Source organism: Phaenicophaeus curvirostris, chromosome 1 (genome assembly GCF_032191515.1).
Source record: "Phaenicophaeus curvirostris isolate KB17595 chromosome 1, BPBGC_Pcur_1.0, whole genome shotgun sequence".
NCBI lineage: Eukaryota > Metazoa > Chordata > Aves > Cuculiformes > Cuculidae > Phaenicophaeus > Phaenicophaeus curvirostris.
In genome coordinates this window covers 65,018,856-65,043,222 of record NC_091392.1, presented here as the reverse complement: position 1 = coordinate 65,043,222, position 24,367 = coordinate 65,018,856, and the positions used below count along the sequence as shown (strand labels likewise).

The 24,367-nt window shown below is 47.7% G+C and overlaps 1 protein-coding gene across 4 annotated transcripts in view; it reads left to right on the top strand.

The window, feature by feature from the left end:
- The first annotated feature begins 4,474 nt into the window (after window positions 1-4,474).
- The window catches only part of LOC138722446 (sodium- and chloride-dependent betaine transporter-like), a 39,015-nt gene continuing 19,122 nt past the window's right edge, over window positions 4,475-24,367 (top strand). For 3 of the 4 annotated variants that reach the window (XM_069860639.1, XM_069860642.1, XM_069860634.1), the window contains exons 1-6: window positions 4,475-4,554; window positions 13,425-13,621; window positions 17,149-17,283; window positions 18,441-18,581; window positions 20,082-20,169; window positions 21,718-21,850. In XM_069860639.1, the coding sequence (XP_069716740.1) occupies window positions 13,429-13,621; window positions 17,149-17,283; window positions 18,441-18,581; window positions 20,082-20,169; window positions 21,718-21,850 (690 nt within the window). In that variant the 5' untranslated portion in view covers window positions 4,475-4,554; window positions 13,425-13,428. Of the gene's footprint in view, window positions 4,555-13,424; window positions 13,622-17,148; window positions 17,284-18,440; window positions 18,582-20,081; window positions 20,170-21,717; window positions 21,851-24,367 lie in introns of those variants that run through there. The other variant, XM_069860638.1, reaches the window with a different exon arrangement.

The window sequence follows — 24,367 nt, the reverse complement described above, 5'->3', positions numbered from 1 at the left end:
AAGGTGTCAAAAGGTGGGTTTAGGCTGGAGAAGCGAGGACAGTGGTGACTTCTCCATCAGGTGACCCAGTGAGTGGGCCAGCCAGAGCTGCAGGTTCCTTTGTCTCCCACACAGAACCCAGCATCTATATCTCCCAGCCCCTGATGTTTGCAAAGCAGGAGAGTGTTTGGGATGCACCTGTAGGGTGTCACACTGACAAACTTCTCTCAGCAGCTGGGCTGTGGGAAAAGGGGTTAATTTTGGCTTGGAGCTCTGTGTCTTGCTAGCTTGTGGAGTAGGGAAGCATCATGGGGCCCAGGGCTGGCTGCTGCTAGGGAGCGTGGCCCCAGTGTGGGCTGATGCTGTCAGCCTGCCAGTCCAGGCTGGCTCTTCGACAGGCGTGTCAGAGCTGGATGGAAGGGAGGAAAAGATGGGGAGAGCCAAATAATGGGAAGAGCCAACACCCATTCTGAAGAAGAAAAGGGAAGGTAAAAAGGGAGGGAAGGGTGCACTGCCAGCTGGCAAGTGGTGAGCAGGGTGGGGAGAGGGAGATCTTTGTGGAGATGCAAGACATCTTTGAGGTCAGGGCTAGCCATCTGTCAGGGCAAGGGCTGGTGTGGAAGGCTGAGTTCCAGTCTCCAGCTGCCCTGGGATTGGTGCCACCACGTAGGCTGAGAGAATTGGTTTCAAGGAGAGTTTTCCCCCTCTGCTGACAGAAGGGGATGGAAACCTGTGTGGCTGTCTCTGGGCTGGCAGCTGCAGAGGGGTGTGAGCCCTTCTGTGTAATGGGACAGCCACGCTTTCCCATTCTTCCTGTGCACCCTGCATGTACTTGGGGCAGCCCCTTTCTACGAGGGCCACTCAATCCTGCTGAGCTGAGGTGGCTCCCAGGGAGCTCAGCAGTGCAGAGAAGCTTCTTCCATCAGTCCTCAAGGCAGTGGGTTCAAAACGGCTGAAAACGGCTAAGAGCGCCAAACCTCAGCCATGGGGCAGGGTGGGACCAGCCATGTGGCAAATTCATTGACCCCGAGGCAGGCAACTATCCTGCAGTTCAGGCCTGCATTTAGGACTTACCAGCAAGAAGACTGCTGCCCCTTGGGTGCAGCACTGGGGCTTCCTCTTGCCTTGGTTTTCCTGCCTGCAAAACTGGATACTGCAATTCCTTCCTTTGCACAGCGCCTTGGGATGCAGAAGGCTGCCAAGAGCTGGTCTTTGCTGGTCTTTCAGGACTTCACGTGGCAGAGTAGTCCCAGCTCTGAGGGGTATTCATGCAGCCTGGGGCAGAGAATGGAGAGGGGAGGGGGTGCTCTGAATGTGTCCAGGATTTATTGCAAGTAGCCCTTCCCTTTTGGGGATGGAGTGTTTAAGAGCAACCTCACCCACACTCACCCCATCCCTGCTACCAGCATGGCTGCTGCTTCTCCACTCCCAGCTTCCTCTGTATCCTTGTGTCAAGATGCCTTTCCTTGGGACTGGCATTTATCCCCCTCCCAGAGGCTCCCCAGGCTCGTCCTTGCTGGTGTCTGACCCCTGAACTGAGCCTTGGCTGTGACTCCTTCTGTTGCGCTTGCTCACTGATTTCCATCCTGCTGTGTAATCCCTCTGCTAGCCCCCATGGGAAGGTGCCTTTGCCCGTGGCAATGGTAGAGGAGGAACCTGTCCAGTGGGGAGAACTGCAGTCACATCACCACATCCTTTAGCAGCCCTGTCCTACCTGTGCAGCTGCGCAGCCCAGGGTACCTGCTCAGAGGCTGTCTCTGCCAGTGAAGGTGGCAATCAGCGGTCAGAGGGTGTGTTGCCCCTTCCCTTGCCCTCTCCTAGGATGGGGCTGAGCACAGTCCACACCACAGCAGCTGAGCTGGTCAGAAAGTGGTTTCTGGTTTTCAGTCAGGGTCATCATGCCTGTGCAATCCCTCGTATGGGGGTTGCCATGGCAGGATAAATATGCACGATGCTCATAGCAGGATTTAAAACCACAGTGAACTATTGCCTGGTGAGAAACTCGGAAGCCTGAGTGTAACTTCTTATATCTTCTGGGCTGGAAAGCAGAAATAGCAGCTTTTTTATTCCCTGCTGGAGAATGATTTTCACACATTGCTAGATTAAGTTTTCATTGAGATTGACTTTCTTCTTGTTTTACCTTAACGCCACAGGTCATTTCCCATCTACAGTTTTGCAAAAAAAATGTGATGTTCCTGTGAAACACTTCAGTGTGGATAAATCAAGTTTTTAGGTCAGCTCTGCTTATCTAGGCTTATCTCAATCCCCTTTTCATATCTGGATAACCTCTATTGCACCTTTTCCCCAGCTGTGCTGCGTCACACCAGTCCTCTCTGGCAGGACAGGCAGTGGCACTGTTCTTCATCTGTTGGGACCAGAGGCACTATGCAGTATTTGTCTTGCAGTCTTTCAGGACTTCAGATACAGCCCCCAAAAGGCAGAAGATGGGGCCCATTCCTTCTGACATTGGCCCCAGGGAAGAATCAGCCTGCTTTCCACCCCCCCCCCCCATCTGGGTGTAGGACCAACCCATTCAACCAGCCCAAACTAGGTGAAAACTGGGGCTTTGAAAAATGGCACGCTTGGAAAGCTTAATCCTGGAAACATAGTACGCATGTTGTCTTTGGCTGTCAGTGAAAAGGCATTGCCTGATCCAGCAACCACCCCAGCCCTCTGCCCCTTTGGCCCTGTTAGGACCCTGAGAAGGGACAGGGCTGACTCAGATGTCCCCAGCCTGCAGGACATCCCCCAGCACCCTTCCTCATCAGCACTGTGCCCTCTTTGCACTGCCCAGGAATATGGACTCAGACTGGCTGCCCCCAGCATTAGTTGAGGTAGTAAATAAACACTCCCTAAGCAGGACACATATTCTCCTATCACCTCCAGCACTGGCCTCAGTGCTTTACCCTGAGGATCCCACCAAGCACACGGGTGACTCCCTTCATGCACGTCTCTGGCATCATTTGTCCCCAGGGCAATCCAGCATGCTCTAATGTGATCTGATTCACTGGCTTTGGCACCCGTGGAGGATTTTTTTCAAGACAGCATTACAAATAACCTCTATAGAGCTTGCAGGCATGTAAACCTACTGCTTTCCTCTCTGAAGTATTGAGGGCTTTTGTTTCCCATGGAGGGGGACAAGGGGTTCTCCTCTGGTGAGCTCTGACACAGACAAGCAGATCAGAGCACATGTCCTAGCTTCTATCCTGCTGGCTGCTGTGGCTTGACCACATGAGTACATGAAAAGGTCAACTGGAATTTGTCAGGCACATTAACAGACAAAGCGACACACAAAATACTAGTAGCATTAAGTGTAACAAAAAGAAAAATCTGAGCTGAATTATGTTGAAAAAAATGGCATAAATGGAATGCCTGCTGCAAGTGTTGGTCACAAGAAGTCCTGGAAAAGTGCACTGGGGTTAACTAAAAGGGTATTCCATACCATATGATGCCATGCTCAGCATATGAAGTGGAAGGAAGAAGAAGGAAGAGGGGTACATTCAAAGTGATGGCACTTGTCTTCCCAAGTAACCATTATATAATGGCGCCCTGCTTTCCTGGTCGTGGCCAAGCACCTGACTGCTGATGGGAAGAAGTGAATGAATTTCCAGTTTTGCTTTGCTTATTAAACTGTTCTTATCTCAACCCACAAATTTCTTCACTTTTACACTGTCCCCCATCCCACTGTGGGGGAGTGAGGAGCAGCTGCTTGGTACTGAGCTGCTGGCTAGGGTTAAACCGTGACAGGTGGATACAAAGAAAGCTGCCAGGGCAAAGGCACAGAGGGATTGCTCACATCTGGCGAGCACACAGACACTATAAAAATAAAGACTCCAGCAGTATCTCTCCCTGCTGACAGAGCTCTCTCCTATGAGCTGTGTTTGCACTTGCAGCATATGGCACAGGCATGAAGGGGTCTGTATTTAGCCCAGAAATGTCCCTCCTCCATCCGTTCTCTGCCTTCTGTGCCATCTGCCCTGATGATGTTGGTGAGCCTTTAGCTTGGCCACTGAAGCAGGTTTAGTGTAGTGGTCCTTGGAAATGGAGACAATTCATTCTGTATAGTTGCAGAATGATTTCAGAGGATGCCACTATCCCACTAAAGTGCTGGAGTCCCAGGGGAGCAGGGATATGCATCAGCCACCCTGGGCCATGCCATAGGGTCTGCAAGGGGAGATGACCTTGTCGAGTACCTTCAAGAGGACCTTGAGTCATCACTCCACTGACTGCTGTGGTTGATCCTTGTAAACCTCGTGCCTTTACCCTGTCCGATTGTGGCCGCTTGGTTTCACTGTCAGGGACACAATTCAAAGTCTGTTGCAATGAAGCTGGGGAGAAAGTTCTCTCACCCGATGCACCTCCCTTCCTGCCATCCCACCACCCACGGGGAGCTGGGTGATAATTTGGTGGGGAGTGCCGATGGAGGGGGAGGGACAGGAGGAGGAGGATCTTTTCCTTAACTCTTGCTCCATGTCTTTGGTACTCAGTGGATTCCTTGCCTGGACTCTGGTGGGACAGGACGGGACAGGACAAGGCAGGAGGGGCTTGCCTGGGGAAGACCTGTGCTGGGTTCAGGTGAGTTGGGTGTTTGCTCATTGAGCAGACCTGGCTGGATGTGCATGCCACACTGGGAGTGTCTCCTGTCCTCTCACAGCTAGCTGCTATGCGCCAGCTGCCCGCTGGGCTCTGGGGAGTGGGCCAGCAAATCTGCAGGGGGAAAAGCTTCCCAACACTAAGAAAGAAAGAGCTGGATCAACCCAAAGAAAAGTTTTTTTCTTGCAATGGTTCATATAGGAAAGGACAGACAGGCAGTGTTTCTTCTGGGGAGTTGCCAGGAAGCTGCAGAGCAAAGCGATGACTGAAGGACAGGTAATTGGTACTGAAGGTTTTGGCAGCAGAGAGAGAGAAAGAAAAGAACTCAGACAGCAGCAAGATTGAGGAGAGATGAGAGAGGGCCAGATAGGGGCAGGAATGAAGGACAGCAATGGCTAGGTGATAACAGGTACAGAAGGAAAAATGCTAGGAGTGAAAGCTAGGCTAGACTGTATTTCAGCTCCTGCAGACATAAGGCTGTGACTCCCTCTCCTCCTGTGCTGACCTGCAGAAGTGCTGATTCCGGAGCATTGACTGGAGGTCTGCAGCTCTAAAAGATGTGCCTGGGAGTGTGCTCCTTGTTCTTCTTGCTTCAGAGCCTTCATCAAATTTCTTCCCATGTAGGGGTGAGGCAGGGAGAAAGCACAATGTGTATACGCTAAACTCTGGGGATCTGTGGGCTTATTTGTGAGCAAACTCAGTCAGAACGTGGGGATTTCATAACACCCAATCCATGTTTCCTTAAATCAACAGTGCTTTCAAAGTAATACTGCTGATCAGGACTTTCACCCAATGCCATTGGAAATGCCATTGGAAATGCCATTGCCCCAGTTTTTCCACTTTGACAGCCGCTGATATGAAAGACTGAACCTTAGATCTGACCTTTAAGGGTCTGCAATGTCCCAGCTTTGCTGAGTTCATGGGTGCAGAAGTGGTCCTTGTAGAGAGCAGGCTAATGAGCCCTGTGCCATATCTCCACCTGCCTGTGCTCCTGGGCCATAGGAAAGTTTTGATGCCCCAGGCTGGAGAGCAGATATCTCTCCTCTCAGAAGGTGCAGGTAGGTTGCAAGCACCTATTATGTCAGGCGAGCGGGACTGCATGTGTATTACAGCTGGTACTGCTAGGAAGGGGTTACTGCACTTTCAGAGTCCACATGTGTCTTTGCCTGTCTTGATTTCCCGTGAAGTGCTTTGTTCTGTGCACTAAATGGAGATGGCTGAGCCTCTGCAGGGTCAGCCAGGTAGATCCTGAACCCAACCTGAGCAGGATGTGGAGTGCTGGGCTACTTGCACAGGGCTAAACAGGTAGCTTGTTGTGGGCTGCAGGGATGATTGCAGCAGAGACCCCATGCGGCATTGGGTCTGCTACTCGGTGATGGTTGTGCATGCATCTGTGCCAAAGCACTCTGCTTTGCCAAATAAACTGATGGTTCCCCTCATCTTCTGTGCTGGGAGGTGTAAGGTAGCATTTTGTGCCATAGCCTCCTCTGCCTTTTGGAAAAGTTTTGCTTGAGCACTCTTCCCTCTCGTGTCACTCTGACAGCAGGTGTACCAAGGTTGTGCTTTCCGGAGGTTGTGCTGGTTGTGCCTGCCTGGGGGTGTTTAGCTAGAATTGCCTAGAACAGTGTGATGCCCAATGTCTTGTGCTGCTCCCCTGCCTCTGGATTAGAGATTTTTGGAGATCCCAGCAGCACTGGTTTCTCTGCTTCCCTGCTTCAACACAGCAGACCCAGGGAAGCAACCAGAAGGTTCAGATTTTAGCCATTGCAAGGATTACGATTTCTCTGTGGGCCTGAATGCACTCGCAGAGGGTAGTTTTCCTGCTGCCCACCCTTCCTTGACCGTTCAGCCTCCAGCCTCAGGCTGCCCCGCCCTGGGTCAGCAGCAGGCAGCTGAGCTGTGGTACCTGGGGCTGGCAGCCTCCCTCCATTCACCTGACCTGCCCGGTACCATGAATTCACTTTCCTGGTGGGGTGGCAGCCCTGTAGCCACTGTGTCCCCCACTATGGACTCTGTCCTGTCCCTCTGGGGCACCTCTGAGCTGCACCACAGGTCATTGCCCTGCCGTGCCTCTGCTACGCATGTTTGCAGAGTGGGTGCAGGAGCAGTGTGCCTTTCACCCTCTGTGCGGTTTACCTGCTCCGCTCCTCCAGCCGGATATGGGAGTCATCCTGTCCCCATGCTTCGGCTGTGCACAAGGACATCTGATCACCTATGGGACTTGAGCTTGACATCTCCAGCCAACAGCTGGGTTGCTGCCAGGACTCCAATGGGGCATTTTTTCTAGGATGAAGTAAGAAACCACCTCACTGTCTCTGTAGCCCAGAGCAGGGATGGTGAATCATGCACACTGGTACAGGCGTAACGGCCACTGACAACAGCCTATACTGCTTTTAGTAAGGGATTTGCCACTGGCCCTGAGGAAAAGTCCAGCCACCATTAGGTACTTGGGTGGCTCTGCTGTCCCAGCAGCAGGGTACAGAGAAGGGGACCAAATGGCCTCCTGAGCTGAAGGTCTGTGCTCTGAATGTCGATGCTCTGTAATCCTTGTACCACAGATGTACATGTCATTAGTAAACTCACAGTTGCTTCTTACCTTACTCTTGCTGCTGTCAGGCAGCAGCAAACTCACTGACTGCAGAAGTGTTGCTCTTATTTCATACTCGAGAAAATGTAAGCGGGATCTCATCCTTGTGACAGCTTCTTGTGCCCCATGAACCTTGCTGAACAGATGCTTTGAGGGTGCCCTGCAGCCCACACAACCTGAAAGTTAATTAGAAGGTGTAAAGAAGCCAACTAGCTTTCAACAGCTTGAAATGAAATGCATTTTAATTTCAACTGCTGTCCTGGCGTTGATCAGTTTTCTCTAGCTACATCTTTCCTTGCCTTTCTCCTTTTTGCAGCTGGAGTGAGCTGTTCTCCAGCAGCATTTGGATTTGAAAGTAGCTGTAGCTGAAGCAGCTGTTCCTACTCACGTAGATGCTCTTAGATTGGCTGGAAAACACTTACTTCTACTGCTAATATTTTCCAGTCCTCATGAACTAATCTAACTGGGTTTGTTCTTTAAGCTGCACCTTGGCACTGCTGTTCCTCGCTGAAACCTGATTTTCTGTCTCTGTTCCCACAGCTGCCCCTACCTCCTGCCATCAAAATTCAATGCAAGATTTCAGCTGCTGACTAACTGCTGGCTCATATCGTGCAATCAGATATTTTTCTGTCTTCCTGCTCCTCCTTTTGTAACACAGCCCAGCCTGCTTGCTTTCGAATACTTTTCCCCCACCACCCCCACCTCAAAAAAAATTGCAGTGCAGGTGCTTGGTTGCTGCTTGTTTCAAAATGAAACCAAGAAATTTAAATGCAGTGCAGCTGTCTGCAGCATCACCTGCAATTCTGCCTTCTGCAGCTCAGGGAGCACCAACGAGTGTCCAAAGATGCTTTAAAACTGTGCTTCCTCTAGTAAGTATTATTGCCTGCTTTTTAATGACACCTCTGTTCACTGATCTCTCTGTTTCACCATTCGCTCTTGAGATTGTCCTCCTCCCATCTGCCTTTAAGATAAAACAGCAGAAGAGGTCAAACAGAGGATGTTAACTTTGCAGCAGTAGGAGTTCCCGTGTGATGGCAATTGGGAACAGGCAGTAGGTTTGTGGGAGTAAAAGCTTTACAAGTATCTCTAATGGCTTCTTCCTCAGGTAGCAAAACCCCAGGCAGCTCCTTTTTCTCCTTTTTCTTCCTTTTTCTCGTTTCCTTCCTTTCCTTCCTTTCCCTTCCTTTCCCCTCCCTTCCCATCATTTTCCCTCCTTTCCCTCCTTTCCCTTCCTTTCCCTTCCTTTCCTTTCCTTTCCCTTTGTTCTTGTCTCACCCAAGCAGCCCTGAATAGGTCTTTTTTTTGCCCTGGGGGAGGTTGAGGATACCATCATGTTTTGCTTTCAAGAGACACTTCAGTTCTCCTCTTTTTCTGATTTCTGCCTCACTCCTTCAGCAGCAGCTTTTTCCAAATGAAGCCAATAATGCTGTTCTCCTTCATATCTGGTGAGCGCCCTTGGCTTTTCTTGCCTTTAGTGGTCACACTTGAAGGATCTCATGGTGGCAGCCCAAAATTTGTGACCAAGGAGAGACTGGCCTATTCCATTCAAATATTGAAGAAGGGAACTTCGTGGTGTGGTCTGTGTTTACGGTTTCCTGCATGCTGCCTGCTTTGTTTTTAGTGGCTGGAGAAGTCCAAGTGTATTCTCATTTTCTCAGCAATAAATCTCCTGGGGAAAAAATGCACCTGCTTCCACGCACAAAGCGAATGCTTCCATGTGGAGCTTCCTACTGCACTGGGCACAGAGGAAAAACCTCTTCTCTTTTGGAAGGCAGCAGGCTGGGGTTATGTCAGCAAAGGGCAATCCAGGCCTTGAAAAAGGCAGCTTCTCAGAGTGCTGAGGGCTGAAAATACATCAAGGCACCTCTGGAAGACCCTGGTGGGGTCTGAGGGAGCTGAGGAGGGGAGGTGATAGTTGTGATGGTGGCTGAGTGGGTCCAGGAGAAGGGATAAACTGTGGACTGTGTCATGCGGCATCTGAACAGAGGGAAAAACTTTATGGCTGAGCGAAAAAAGAGGCTGAGAATGAAGAAACTGGGAATTTTCTTCAAACTTTGGTGAAGGGACAGCAGAAGAAGCGCAGGCAGGCAGCAAAAGGCAAATTCTTTTATTAAGGAGGTGGGCATCAAAAGGGAGGAGGAAAAGCCCGTGTGTTGGGAAGGATGAAACAATATAATGCAGTGGGTGGCTGTGGATGCTGTGCAGAGTCAAATTCCTCCTAGCTGGAAAACAGAACTCCCCATCTGGTCTGGGAACATATAAGGCAGGGGCACGGTAGGACTAGATGTTCAGGAAGAGAGCCAGGAGATGTGTGAATAGGCTTTCTCATAGAAACAGCACACAAAGCAGAGAGGGAAGTAGTGGGGAGTCATAGTGCTTTGTCTGGGAACGGAGAAGCCGAAGTTCATGGCATGAAGGGCTAAAACTTCAGGCACCAGTTTAATCTACTACTCGTACCCAGTTGAAAATGTTTGATTCCATAACTGGGGTGCTTCTCCCCCTTTTAAAACACGAAAATGAAGCCACAAGAGTTGCATCTCCCCTGTTGGTCTGTGTTTGTCCCAGCCCTGTTCTTGATCATAGCGTCCCAGCTTCTGTCCTTTGTGTTGGCCTATTCAAGGGTCAGAGGACAGGTGCAGAGTCAAAGCTCTGGTCCAGGTCTCCCTGAGGTGGAGGCTGGTGACAGGGATGAGACTACGAGCTGGCACTCAGGGTGTTTCCTTCCTAGGGTTAAGTGAGAGGTCACTCCCTGATTGTGATCTTCTCCTACCCTTCTGTGCAAGAGGTCTAATGCAAAACCGGGTAAACCGCACATATTAGTAGAACTAGACCTGCTCTTGAATCCACATTGCATTAAAAGAACAAAAGTGAAGAATTAGCCAAGTCCTCTCCTGTTAGCTTCTCGTGACATCCTCAATAAGCCCAGACTTAAGCATCGCTGTACTTGATAATGTGCCCTGGACTGCAGCAAGTTGGAACGTGCCAAGGACTGTGGCAGATCAAACACATTTCATTAAGTATGTGTTATTTTTTCTCTCACATTTGACAGTGCGTGGAGCTCTGCTCCTCTCAAAGATGAGGAGGCTATGCTGCAGCATCTGAATGAACTGATTAGCCAGCTGGCAGGCGTTGCTGCAGGCAGGCAGCAGGGAAAGGGGCTTTGCCTGGGCTTTAGAAGCTGAGAAAAGACTGGCTGGAAGACCTGGCATTTCCACCTCCTAATCCAACCCAGCAGGCGAGCTAAGTGAAGGGGGCAAAATTGGAACTGGGAGGACTTCTGTGCTGGTGAGATGCTGGTGAGCTGTTAGCTCTGCACCAGCCAGCATTTATGGCGTGTGCCTTGATTTCTGGGCTGCACCACCTTCCTTAAATGTGCGCTTAGAGGTTCGTATAAGCCTGTTAGAAGACTGATTCAGCTGCACACTCAAGGTTAGAACCATGTGCTGTAGTGCATAGTGCAAGCCATATCAGTAAATAGATGCTCTCTGGCACATGGACCATAGAGGACAAGGGGGAAAAAAGGAGGTTTCTCCCTTAGTGCCCTAGTGCATCTGCACTTGACAGTGGAACTGCTTGTGCCCACAGCAATACTGCCCATGTGTAAGCCCTTATTTGAAATAACTCTAAAAACCTCTCAAACTTTATAGGGGACCAGAATCTTTCTGCAATGTTTTTGAAGAGGCAGCTTTATAGCCTGGAGGGTGGTCTTTGCTGTCCCCTGACTGCCCTCCTCTGTGGTTTATGCTCCCCTGTTCTTGCTGCAGCCCCTATTACTAGAGGCAGTGTTAATGATTTGCATGGGATTCAGCTCTCTGCATTCAGAGCCTGTGGAAATACGCTGCTGATTTCAAAGGGAAAAGGATGGGCCCTTCAGCATGAAGGCAGATGGGAGAATAAAGGCTGTTGTTGCCCTGGGAATTTAGAGAGCAATTGATGTATTACAGTATGAGATATGTTTTCCTTTCTTTACTTGAATGACAGAGGGAGGAAACGTGCCTTGTGCCAAAAACTGCTTGCTTTTCTATGAACATTCAGTAAAAAGCTGTCTTTTCATATGCAATCATTTTTCTTTGCCCCAGGGCCTGATATATCCAGAGGGTTAGCATTTAGAAAATAATTTTGTTTGCACTGGGCAACTTACAGAAGCAAATGAGACACAGTGGTAATGATGTTGTCTTCTGTGGAGTTAGCACAAGCATACCCAAATGGTTCCTGCTTCCCTTTTGCCTTATTGAAAACTACATTGAAACAAGGGGCATAGTGTTTCTAGGCTACTGGGACAGTTTCATCCTAAGACCACACTTGCTCTTATTCCCAGTAAACTCAGACGCCCTGGTAGTCCCTTCTACCCATGAGATAACTTATACCCTGATGCTAGCCCAGAGGGAGATGACTGGAGAGAGACTAGGCACATGGAGGTTTGCCATACTGGTCCTGATGCACCATCCTGGTGCAAAAGGTTAATTGATAGACTTGATGGTCCTACCAGGTAGAGGACATCAAGCGTGATGACTTCTTGCTCATTCTAGTGACTGGGGGAGGTCCCTAAACTGAAACACCTTCAGAGCCATGGTTGGACTTTCCTTGGGAGAGAGCAAGCTGATGTGATCCAGAGCAGATCTCGGCACAAAGGGAGAATTAAGTAGTGCGGATGATATGCTTCCTGGAAATGGGAATGTCCCTTCAGGAGGCATGGAGGGACTGATAGATATACTATTGGAAAAGCCATCAAACCACCAGAAATATGAATCTATAAATTAGCGTGAAGGGTCAATGCCCTGATTTCTTAGCACTCGCAGCTGGTGGGAGCAGGAGCCTTTAGCAGAGATGCTGCTGCTTTGGAGAGGCTTGTTTGCAGTGTAGTTTCCTAATCCTAATACGGGATGGTGTATCCCTTGCTGATACTAATCATCCCTTCTAAGGCCAACTTCTTCTCAGTTATGCCAACAGTAAGTTCAGACCTCCCTGTCATAGTTATCAGACACTCTGCTTATGTTACATCTGTGCTTTCTGGCTGGACTCATACGTGCATCCCTACCTCAGGAAACATTTTAGAGCAAGCTTTTGAGGAGAATATTTTTATCTAAGTCAAAGGGGGATTTCTGCCTTCACATTTAAGCTTTTTCTTACAATCAAATGCTTGCAAACAATATGAAAATGTCAACAAGAACATTTGGTTTGGTCTGTGTGAATTTTGATTAGATTTAAATTAACTAGCCAATTGAAGGACTTTTTATATGATAGAAAATTGTGTCTTGTAATAAGTAGCTACTAACTTTGCTTAATTAAGATGATGCTAAACATAATTCAGGGCTTAGTATAGACTAGAGAATATGTTCTCTGTAACACCCTACAAGCCCAGTCACATTCAATGTGCCTCCTCCAACAGTGACTTCACTTTGTGTTTCCGTGGCTGGACTTTTTTCCTGCGAATATTTTCACTGCAATACTTGGGCTTGTCTAATCTCAGTACACCCTTGCCCAGGCCTGAAACACCTCACAAGTATGAGGTCCTTTTGCTTATCTCAGGGGCTTTGCTTCCTTTCTTTGTGTTCTTTGCAGGGTTGGGTGTGGAGCTGAAGGTTTAGTGGTCATACCTGTTTGCTATTGAAGAGAGCCTAGGTCAAGTAATCATGTGTGAGTTTTCCTTAGGTGGCAGGCTGTGTGGTACTATAAGATGTTGTCCAGGGGGTGCAGTGCCTTGAAGTAAGATGGTAGGTCATCCATTCTTGTTCAGACTATAGTTTCATTTCTATCTTGCCATCTGAAACCACTCCAGAAGCAGACAGTTGCTGTATAAAAAACACACAGGGAACTGCTTCTGTCCCTATGCCACTCTTCAGCTCCTGCTCCTTTTCTCTTCCTTTGAACTGCTGTTTCCAAAGTCCTGGCCAAGTTTCCAGGAAAGATGGAGATGCAGGGTGCAGAGGGGCAGATGGAGGTACGCTAAGGCTGGTGGTTCTGGGAGGACAAAGGGGGCTGTGGTGGGGGCAGTGTGAATTCAGGGATGAGTCAGATGGACTCATCTCACCTGACCAATAACCTTTGCTCTGTCCCTTCATCATAGATTTTTTTTTGTCACACAGGCCTAAGTTAGGAAAAATGTTTCATGCTGATGATAAGCCATTTTCCAAAGGAAGAGGGGAACCTCATGGTGATACTAAGAGCACAAGTCTTGTGATGACTGGTCCTTTCCCTCCTCTTCCTACCAGCATGTCTCACAGCAGCTCCCTATGTCCCGTGCTCTTTTTCCTCTGTCCCACAGAGTCATGACAAAAGCTGCGGCTAAGGAAGGAGAGTCCAATGGGGCCATCACAGCTCCCGAAGAGATAAAAAAGGAGGATATGGAAGAGAGAGGCCAGTGGAGTAGCAAAATGGAATTTGTGCTTTCCGTGGCTGGGGAGATCATTGGCCTGGGTAATGTGTGGAGGTTCCCATACCTCTGCTACAAGAATGGTGGTGGTAAGTTCATAGCATGCATGAGTTGTCCTAGTTCGGTACGCATGACCTACACAGATGCCTGCATCCATTTTCTCCTATACCTCATGTGATCTGATATGCACTCCCTTATTCCCTCCTCCAGCAGGTTAGCTCCTGCCAAAACGAGGAGGAATAGCAGTGGGGAGAGAGTCTAACTCCTCAGAAGGCACTGTTTCTCAAAGCAGGTCTCCCAGGTTTGGATGCTAAATGGAACTTTAGTAACTCTAAGGCTTTTGGGAGTCTGGAGAGACAGGTGGCCTCCTGAAACCATCAGGAAGCTGTGAGTGGCCAGAAAGACAGCAGCAACCTCCTTCTACATAACACCCTTTTCCCACCCCTCTGAGTCCCCCGCTTCTCTCATCCCTTGTGGTCTGTAAGGAGGAAAGGCTTTGGTGGTGTGATAGTGTTCGTATCCTTGCCAAGGCTTGGTACCTGCTACCTCTTCTCCAGGGATAGTTCTCCCAGTGGTCAACCTACTATTAGGGAAATCCACCCCCAGAAAGAGTCTGTTCCTTTTGCTTTTAGTTTCCTGTATGACTTTCCCTTTTCCAATGGCACTGCAGTAAGATCATTACATGGTTAAAACCTAAACTTTCTTACATTAATAAAATGAAACTGGGAAGGAGGAAGAGAATAATTGACTGTCACTAATTTTTCTTTGTGAATCAAAATCTAACTTTATAGAAGAAAAGGAGGAGTAATAAATTACATGTCAAATACAGCAATATCTTCTCTTTTGTTCCTGTTCTCTGGAGATATCTTGAAACCTCGGGACTTGCACGTTCCCCCTGCTTTAAACTTCCTTTCTCTGCAGAACATGCCACAAAGCCATTTCTTTCCCAAGGTGCTGTGAACTTTCACAAATGGATGAATGATTCATCTGTAGTTCATCCCAGGACAGCCAAATTCCTGTCCCCTGTGCTGTTACTGGAATGTTTCCAAATCAAACAAGAGTCAATACAATGTCTCTTCTGAACCAAATAGGAGTTGGATAAAAGGATAAATAAAGAAATGAAATTGAGTTTTTCTTGAACCTGGGATAGTTTTTAGCAGATGATCCAGTCATCTTGTCTGAGGTTTTGATGGTAGGTGCTGAAGGCACCAAAAGTAAGTCAGACTGGCATGGGTTAGCAAACACTAGTGAATCTGATTAAACAGCCCATTCTGCAGTGACGCTTTGAGAGAGAAGTCATGTTTTTTGTATGGAAAATTCCTTCCTGAATTCAGATGATATCTTTGCATATTTTATGCCTGTGGTATCTGGTTTGGTAGTCATTGCAATTTGTATGCTAATTAGTGTAAGTGAAAAGGCTACTTTTGTTAATTTTAGATACCTATTGAATAACTTTTTTTTTCTTTTTTTTTTTTTTTATTGCATTAAACTACTCTGTAATATCTAAGGCTATGATTCAGAGGCCAACAAGGCTAGGCTTGGGAAAAATTAGGATGGAAGAGTCCTTTCCTCACAGCTCCCCCACTGCTTTTGCAAAAAGCATGCTCCTACTCTAGGAGGTACATTTGTCTCTCTAGTGCTCTAGGGAACCAGATGGCCAACAGACTACTATGGGACAAGGCACTGTCTTTCCCATGACACTCAGAGATATTCTTACCATTGGAAAAGTCCTTGAAATTGCAAAAAGAAGACATTTTCCACGTATAAATGCTGTACCCAGTTCCCCCCACCTCTAAGCGGAGACAACTGTCCTGTCACGTGTGAATTTACTGAGATGGCTATAAAGCTGTAAAGAAAGATGTCATAAAAACAATTGCGCTAACTTGCTGTAAAGCAACCAAGTGTAAACCTATCTATGGTTGCACTTTCTGATTTGATCTAATTGCTCAGCCTCCTGAACTTTTTGTTGACTTGTAAGGAACTAAAGTCTGTTTCTGGGGGCCTCTGCCAAGGCTGTTTCCTCCAATGGAGCAGAAAACTGAGGAGCAGATCACAACTGGAGTTTCAGCTCATAACTGTTCGGGGAAATTAAGAAAGGCAAGAAAATAGAAAGCCCTCATTACTCCGTGGCCATAATGGATCAGCCTCTTGGACAAATGATACCAGAGGAGAGGGTCTGGGACCTGCTGAAACACTTATCTGTATGCAGGATAATAAAGCTGTCTTGCAGATTTGGCGTACAGATAGATGTCTTGCAGCACTGAAAGCAGCAGCTGCCTCTAATTTAGCACATGTAGTTCCCATTCTTTGCTCTGCAAATCTGGAACTACTCTGTCAACCAGCCTCCCTCCTCTGCCTCCAGGTTCCCTGCAGCTACGACACAGCTGTGTTTAGGGGAAATGTGGATGTTGCTTGTTATTATAACATTGTTGGCTTAAGAACAAGGAGATGAGTTCCTAGTTGCTAATTGTCATGGGAAGGAATTTCAGTGCAAATGCCTGTGCTGGCAGAGGAGAAGAGGGCCTGGAAAATGTCTGGCTCAGCTGAGAAAGGGGCCTTCATCCTGCAAACAGCTGAGTTTACTGTATGGGATAGCAAGACTTTGACAGTTGTTTCAGAGAGGAAGGCAGTTCCTTGGCCTGTTTGGAGGGGAGTGAAAACCTACACTAATGATGGGGAGAAAGACTGTGAGGTGATAGAAAGGAGGTGAGCAGTGAAACTGAGATCCCAGGAGCAACTTTGAGCAGAACAATGTATTGGGTGTTTTGGTTTGGCAGCAGAACTGGAAAGAAAGAAAATAAAGTTCAAATAGTTGAACAGGGCATAAACCTTTTTTTTGTTTGTCTGCCTTTTCTGGTGTTCTATTTTTGTTGGTCATTGTTTCTGTGAAAAAAACCCACTCTCTCACCCTCCTCTGCCATTTCATCAGGGGTTAATCTGAGGGCTATTTCAGGCTGATTTTTCTTAAGGCATTTCTCTGTATTTTAAACTAAAAATTTGAAGAGAGCAGTTAAACATTTTCAAAATGCTGGAAATATACTCAGATACTCTATTGCCCTTCTGCTATTTCCATGCTTTTGGTACAAACTGCTTTTCAAATTTGACGTGACATACGTCTCAAACAAATTTACATCCTGACAAATTTATTTCTTACCAAGAAATGTCACCAGCCTCCAGGTTTGTATCCTCTAGGCAAATGGAAGTTTGCTGTGACTCCTGGGAAAGGCAGAACAAATGTGGTTATGTGAAACAAGGACTCATTTTGCTTTGCGTGACTCCTGCTGAAAACTGGAATGAAGTCAGGAGAGTGAAGCAGGGAGTACTTCTCCAGGTTTTTTTTCCCCTTGCCCTGTTACTGTTACTCCTTACCTCTAAATTTTAGCCAGGACCAAACTTGGAAGTACTGCAGTAGCACAAGACAGACCATATTTGTATTTTTTTCAGAGAAATGATTGTGCCGAAGACATTATTTTTTAGCAGAGGTTGCACAGTTAGTTTGGAGAAATATTTGTGTTTTTTTAACTGAGTCCAGCTGTGGCCTCAGGTATCTGGCAAGGGGTGATGGGTTTAAGATCTTAAAGCAGTTCCTGAAGCAGCATCTTGCCCCTCTCTGCAGGAGCCTTTCTCATCCCTTACCTCATCTTCCTCTTCACCTGTGGGATCCCCCTGTTTTTCCTGGAGACAGCACTGGGGCAGTACACCAGCCAGGGAGGGGTCACTGCCTGGAGGAAGATCTGTCCTATTTTTGAAGGTGAGTCAAGTTACAGGAACTGCTGGCAGCACTTTCTAATAATTAGTGACTCAAAGTCTTTTTTGGAAATGTTATTCTGTTTTTTTTCTTTTTTTTTTCTTTCTCCTTTATTCTCCCTCCCTTCAGCTCCCTCCCAGCCTTGTTGTCTCTTCTGGTGACAGCTGGGTGTGCAGGGGCAGTGCCCCAAGCCCCCGGTAGGTGACTGAGGGTGTGTGGTGCTGGCTGGTGGCTGTGCTTGTCCAGCTGAGCCATAACCTCTGCTTTGAGATGCTCAGAACCCCGGAGAGAGGAGAAACAGACTGGCCAGCAAGCAGGAGGAGGAAGATGGAAGTGCCGATACACAAATAGCTGCACATAGCCAGGACAAATACTGAAGAGAGAAGAGGAGAGGAATGCTTGGCTGGCTTATGGCACTTTCCCTGCCCATTGCTGTGCCCAGGGCTCCTGTAGCAGCATGTGCAGGCTGGTGTCCTGTGGACTTGAGGGAATCACAGGGCACACACTGTTCTGACAGCCTGGAGGTGTGCTGGGGTTGTAGTTAAGGCATAGGTATAAGAAGCAGGACTCCTGGGATCTTCTGGGGAACGATGTTTAATGGCATTAATGTGTTAATGAATATAATGTTCACAAGTCTCCTGTCCAGTGGAGAGCATATTACCCACCAATTTGCAGACAGAGAAACCTGTGCTGAGGCAGATTATAAGGCTGGTTAGTTTACTCAAGCATAAGTGTGCAGTGCTGTTTGAAACTCCCCTGGGAGGACCTCCTGTGCTGGAGATTCCTGTGATCTGGAGGAGGACAAGCAGTGGCATTTCTTTTCTCTTAAGGCTAGACCTGGCTTTCCTGAAGGAGAAGCAATGTAATACAGTGCCACTATAGTGGTCAGAAAAAGGTTTTCCTATCAGCAAAATGTTTTTTCTCTCTGTTCCACCACAGACCTGTCTAGAGATACCAACAAGGTTTCCTGTCTGCATGCGCAGTCACAAAATCCTTTCTCTTTCCCCGAGGTAGGTCTTGCCCTATTCTCTAGTGAGCCATGTGGTTGGTGTTTCTACCTTCTTACCACAGCACGGTCTATATCTTTGTTTGGGGTTAAGCCTGATATGTTGGGAATTGGTTGGCAGCCCCATCCTCATCTCCTTTGCTTTCCTTCACAGGAATTGGATATGCCTCACAAGTCATCGAGGGGTATCTGAATATCTACTACATAATCATCCTGTCCTGGGCACTCTTCTACCTGTTCAGCTCCTTCAGCACAGTGCTACCATGGGCCAGCTGCAATAACCCCTGGAACTCAGGTACACCCACCCTTGATGAGCTTCTAGCTCCTTTCCAATTCTCAGAAATTCTTTGGGATTTGTAGGGAAAAAGTAGTAGTATGACCCTGTGCCTAGTGGCAAGGGACAGGAAAACTGTTTCTGCATGCAAATGTTTTGGACATTGAGATTTCACTGAAAAATCCACATTTCTGGCAAGCAGGAGAGGTAGGTGGGTTGAGAGAGTTTTCAAGCCAATCTAGAATCCTCCTCATGTGGCAAGAGCTTTTCATTAGCTCTGGTACAACAATTTACCTTGCTATTCCCTTACGCTACTTGACTTATTTGGAGTTATTGGGACAGTTGCTGCCACTAACTGAAGAGCTTCTTTTGTGCATTCAGCTTTTAGCTAAGTCAGACCAAGCCTGCCTTAGAAGATTTTGCCACTACAGGTTTCCCAAGGCAGGAGCCAGTAACACAAAACTCTAAAGGCACTGTTTTTCTGGTCTAATCACATCCATACAAGCCTCTACTCAAGTGCATTGGCCAGGGGTCTCTTCCACTCATGCCCGCAATTCAGAAAACAGCCCAGCAGAGAAGACTTGGCTTTGGTTTTCTTCAAGGCACTTGGGCTGTGCCTGGGAATATGGTGTAGATGTGAAGTAATCCTCGTGGATCTGATGTCCTTGAGAGGCCTTTTTTACCACGTTGGACAGGTTGTTTTGTTTTCAGTGGAAAGACAGTCTGGTAAGAGCTTCAGAGGCGGCTTCGTTCTCTCCCTTTTTCTCTTGGGTCAGATGATTAATTTCTGTGATGTGTTAGACTTCTCCACCCTATGGGCGGTTCATGCACATCTTCCTCTACCCCTTCATTCCAGCACAGGTAATCAGACTTTTACAGAGTGGATCTGATTCCTTCAGCTCCCCCAGCAGGGGTTTGTTTGTGAGGCAAGCCACAAAAGTTCTCTTAACAAGCAGAAGCTTCCCAGCCGGAGCTGAGCTTCCTTGGTTTTCCAGTGGATTGTCTTCTTGCCAAATGCAAGATGAGTTGCACTTCTTGAAAGCACAACATCTCTTCTGTTTTCACTAGTTTTGTGCTATGTGATATGATTGGGGATGGCAGAGTGGAACATGAAGGCATCTGTGGTGCGTGTGAGTATACGTGTGCACGTATGGGCAGGGAACAGCGTGTGGTGTGGGAGGAGAATGGGATTTTCTATCCTGGCTACTCAGAGTGGCCAGTGGCCCTTGATAATCTATATTTTGCGGCCGTCTAGTTTCCATTTGGCAGAGAATTGCTCTGTCTTTCCACTCTCCTTCCTGAATTCCTCTGGCTACTGCTGGATTGGGATTTGTAGTTGGGGAGCACCAGAGTTTAATGAGATGCTTAAAGAGAAGCAAGAGTTAAACGAGATGTTATACAGCACAGAGTGAAGGGTCTGTGTGCTGAAGCGAGGGTTAAGGTACAGAGGAGAAGGATCATCCCTTATGGAGAGGCCTTGGAGAATTTCTGTGGCTCATTGGCTTCCTTTTTTTTTGGTAGATCTCTGTGTGGACATTCTGAATAGCTCAAGCTTGGACAACAGGACCATGCCAGCGAACGCCACATCCTCAATGATTGAGTTTTGGGAGTACGTGATTATTTTCCCTCTGTTCAGGCTTTTATTTCGTACAAAGACTGCAGGTATAGGAGTGTCCAGGCGGGGGGCTCCGCATCTCTGTAGGACCAAGGGTGGTGCCACATGTCAGACCCAAACATGGGGAGCACAATGCACTGAGCTGCCAAAGAGATTAGCACAAAAGCCCAGGGATGTAAGGATTAGATACACCCCAAAGGCTGCTTGCAGTGTGCACAGATGCAGGGTCATGTTCCCTTTCTGGCACTGAGGTTCCTGGGTGAGTATGGCCACAAGACACCAAAAAAGAGATAAGAACTTGCTGTAAGCGGAGCTTACTTGTGTTGAATGTTGAAGGCTACTGTTGGCAGGAGAGCATAAGAAACCAGGGCAGATTGAACAGTTCTCTACAGTGAAGCAGAATGGAGCAAAACTGTGTTTTCCTTTCTTCCACCAAGTGTTTCTTGGTGCCTGAGGAAAATGGTCCATCAGGCTGCTCAGGCTCATCCCTGGAGAGCAGAGATCTGAAGTGCATATGTGAGATGCCAGAGAGGGGCTTTTGGTCGTTTAATCATGGCGCTGGAGACAATAAGTCACTTCTGAGGGAGAGGTCCCACAGCAGGCCAGACAGTGCCCCAGAGAGGGTTGTCACTGCAGACTGGAGAGGTTGAAATGGCTGCTGGGGCCACACTGCCTCTCCACACTCAACAGAGGAAGGACTCATAAAGAAGAGGGGTGCCAGGGGCTCAGCTTCTGCAGAGTTGTTTTGTTTTTTTTTTTTCCTTTATGGCTTCTAAAGTGCCTCTGAAAGGGTTGAGTCCCTTGCCCCTTGGGACTACCACAGGGTACACAGAAGATTATATGTGCCTATGGCTGCAGAAGGAGTATGCACAGTTGCTGGGCCACTTCTCCTGCCCTATTCTTTGCACATATTGTTTAGTGAGAGCTGCGACCCCTCTGAAACGATTGTTCAGGTTTTCTGCAGAGGTTGCAAAGACAAGGGGACTCTGAGGAGACTGGTTTGGAGAAAGGTGTGGAGAGGAATCAGAAGCCGGGGCTGCATGAGCTACAGCAATGAGCCCACCTTCGTGATGATGAGTCTTCAAGGAATGAGGCTGAATGAAGGGCATGAGAGTCATAAAAGCCATTTATGCTTACATAGAGAGGGTCCATAGTGTATGGGATGGCCAGAGGAAGCGTGGCGGCCATGGGGTGATGGTGGCATAGGTGGCCTGCTTTGGATTGAGTGTCTGCTGGGCAGCTGCCAGGGTTGGGGAGCAATGGGGAGCAGGTGGTGATTTTGTATTGTGTGGGTCTGATGGGCATGGTGCCTCGGGCTTGGAGAGTGGGAGGGCTTGGGGGAGCTGCAGGGCACAGTGGAGCCGCATCAACAGGAACGACAGAGAAGGGAGCCCTAAGTAGAGCTGGGGTGATTCACATGGCTGGGACATATGTTGTAGATAGTTTGTTAAGTCTTTGGATGGGGTAATATGGGAAAGATCTGTACATATAAGTGGAGTCAGGGATGTTAACACTTCTCTCCCTGTCCCTGGACACCGGCAGGAAGCGAGTCCTGGGGCTCACGGATGGTATTCACAAACTGGGCACTGTACGCTGGGAGCTGGCTCTGTGTCTCCTGCTGGCATGGATCATCTGCTACTTCTGCATCTGGAAAGGGGTCAAGTCCACAGGCAAAGTAGGAACAGAGATTGTCCTCCTGGTCCCTAAGCCTCCTTGTACCCATCTAACATTTCTTTCCCAATCTTTTCCCTCTTTCTGAAGTAGAGGCCAGAGACATACAGCACCAAAGTCAAACCTAAAATCTGGTGGGGCCATACTGATTTACACTGGCCGTGTTTGGTCTGTAAGATTAAAAGTCAGTCGAACAGGGAGGGAAGAACAACCAAAGAGCAGGGAACTGAAGGGAGTCCTGGATCACCTTTTCCTTTGCAAATAACCACAGTGGCTGATGAATACTCCCCAAGTGCCCTTGGGAACCATGCGCTCACCAGAGTGTTGTCCTGCTGTGGCTTGCTTGTGGCTTTAACAAGATCCTCTGCTATGGCAAACTTTGTATCACTGGCAATAATTTAACACTTGATCAAAATAGACAAGCTGCTGCCTTGTAACCATCTCAGTGAATAGATAATGAATCTGTTCTACTTCTTTATCCTGCAAAATACTTGGGGAAGGAGAGCTGCCTTTGTGCTCTCCTTTGTACTCTCCCTGTGGGTTTTGGCTCAGCAGGTCACTTTCTGCATTTGCTAGTGAGGAGGGAGCCGATGCATCTTGCTGACACTGACCCCATAGATCAGGTGGACTAGTTATCCTTCTGGAGTGAATGAGTGTGTGATGCCTTGAGGTGGGGGCTAGGACCACTGTTACAGAATCATAGAATCATAGGATAACCAGGTTGGAAGAGACCCACTGGATCATCGAGTCCAACCGTTCCTATCAAACACTAAACCATGTCCCTCAGCACATCGTCCACCCGTCCTTTAAACACCTCCAGGGAAGGTGACTCAACCACCTTCCTGGGCAGCCTGTTTCAGTGCCCAGTGACCCTTTCTGTGAAAAATTTTTTCCTAATGTTCAGCCTAAACCTCCCCTGGCAGAGCTTGAGGCCATTCTCTCTTGTCCTGTCCCCTGTCACTTGGGAGAAGAGGCCAGCTCCCTCCTCTCTACAACCTCCTTTCAGGTAGTTGTAGAGAGCAATGAGGTCTCCCCTCAGCTTCCTCTTCTAAACAACCCCAGCTCTCTCAGCTGTTCTTCATAAGGCCTGTTCTCCAGGCCTTAATCTGTTCAGGGCCTCCTTCCTTCCTGGAGCTGCCATGAAATGGGTGGGTCATTAATGATGGCTGGGTCTTGTGGGCACCCAGGGAGTGTTTCAATAGCACAGGGAGGGGAAGCAATTTCTGCAACAGACTTCTTCCTTTGAATCACTATCCCTAGTATTTACAGGTATTCCCTGTAATTCTGGACACTCGTGTTTCAGTGTCAAATCCCATCTCCTACCTTGGCACACATTTTAACAGAGCAAGACAATAGCTTGCTCTGCTCACTTCATTTCTCCCAGTCTTCGCTGATGCTTCTGGCTCTTACTGGTGCTGACCTGCTGTCCATCATTTCTCAAGGAGGGAGAGCCAGACTCCACTTCTAGAGGCAGAGAGGATGCTCTGCATTTTAAATCTCTGATGCTCCGCATTTTAAATCTCTGATGCTCCCTGGTTTGAATACCACAATGCCATCTTCATAAAAGGTATCATTCTGATCTTATGAGATTGAATCTGAGAGGCTGATCTACATGGACGTGTAGTTAAGTCATCCTAGATTCCCTTCAGCTCTCAGCCCTCTCCACTGAATCTCCTCTTTGCCTGGTGCTGCCCTGCTGTGCAGAGTTTGCCTGCACAAGGAGAAAGCTGAAGAAGTTCAGTCAGGCTGGTTGGGCTGATTCGTTTTTGTGAAGTCAAACCAGAAGATGAGAGGAAATAGCGAGTGCAGGTAGTAGCTGGAATGGTTTTCCTGGGACCACAGATTTTTCCATCACATGTTTTGGGATACAGGGCTTACTTTTCATCAGCCAGATGTTATGGTGCAGCAACACGCGGTGACATTTTCTGTCCTGAAGACACACCACAGGTCAGACAGGCCAGTTGTTATCTCTGCAAGTAGTCATTTTGAATTTTACAGGGATATTATAAAAAAAAAAAATCAGCTCCTTCTTTTTCCTTGCTGACTACATACTGGGATAAGCAGTGAGGAGGTCCTAGGAATTCTGAGTGGGTATGTGATTTTGTTTAATAGCTGCAGAGGAAACAGGATGTTGTGCCTGACTGAGATGCTACTCTAATCAGATAGTGCTGCCAGGATCTTGTGTCTATGCTTCTGTGATTTAAGGAGTCCAAACTTAAAGAAACAATAGCAACCTCAGGAAAATAATTTCAAATAACTAGATGAAGACTCATTTTCTATAAAGCCTTTTTCTTTTATTCATTTTGCCCACTCTTGTGCTCTTCCAGTGTTTTCTTTCCTTATGTATTCAGCTGATGTGTACAAATGTTCCCAAGAAGTGATTTCTGAAGGTAGATGTTAGTACTTGTGCCAAAATTGCTTGCATTTTCGTTCAATTGGGAACAGCAAAAGTGCCACATACTGTGACTTATTCAACCAATTATCACTAAGCAGAAAAAAAGTCATTTTAGGCACCTCACTA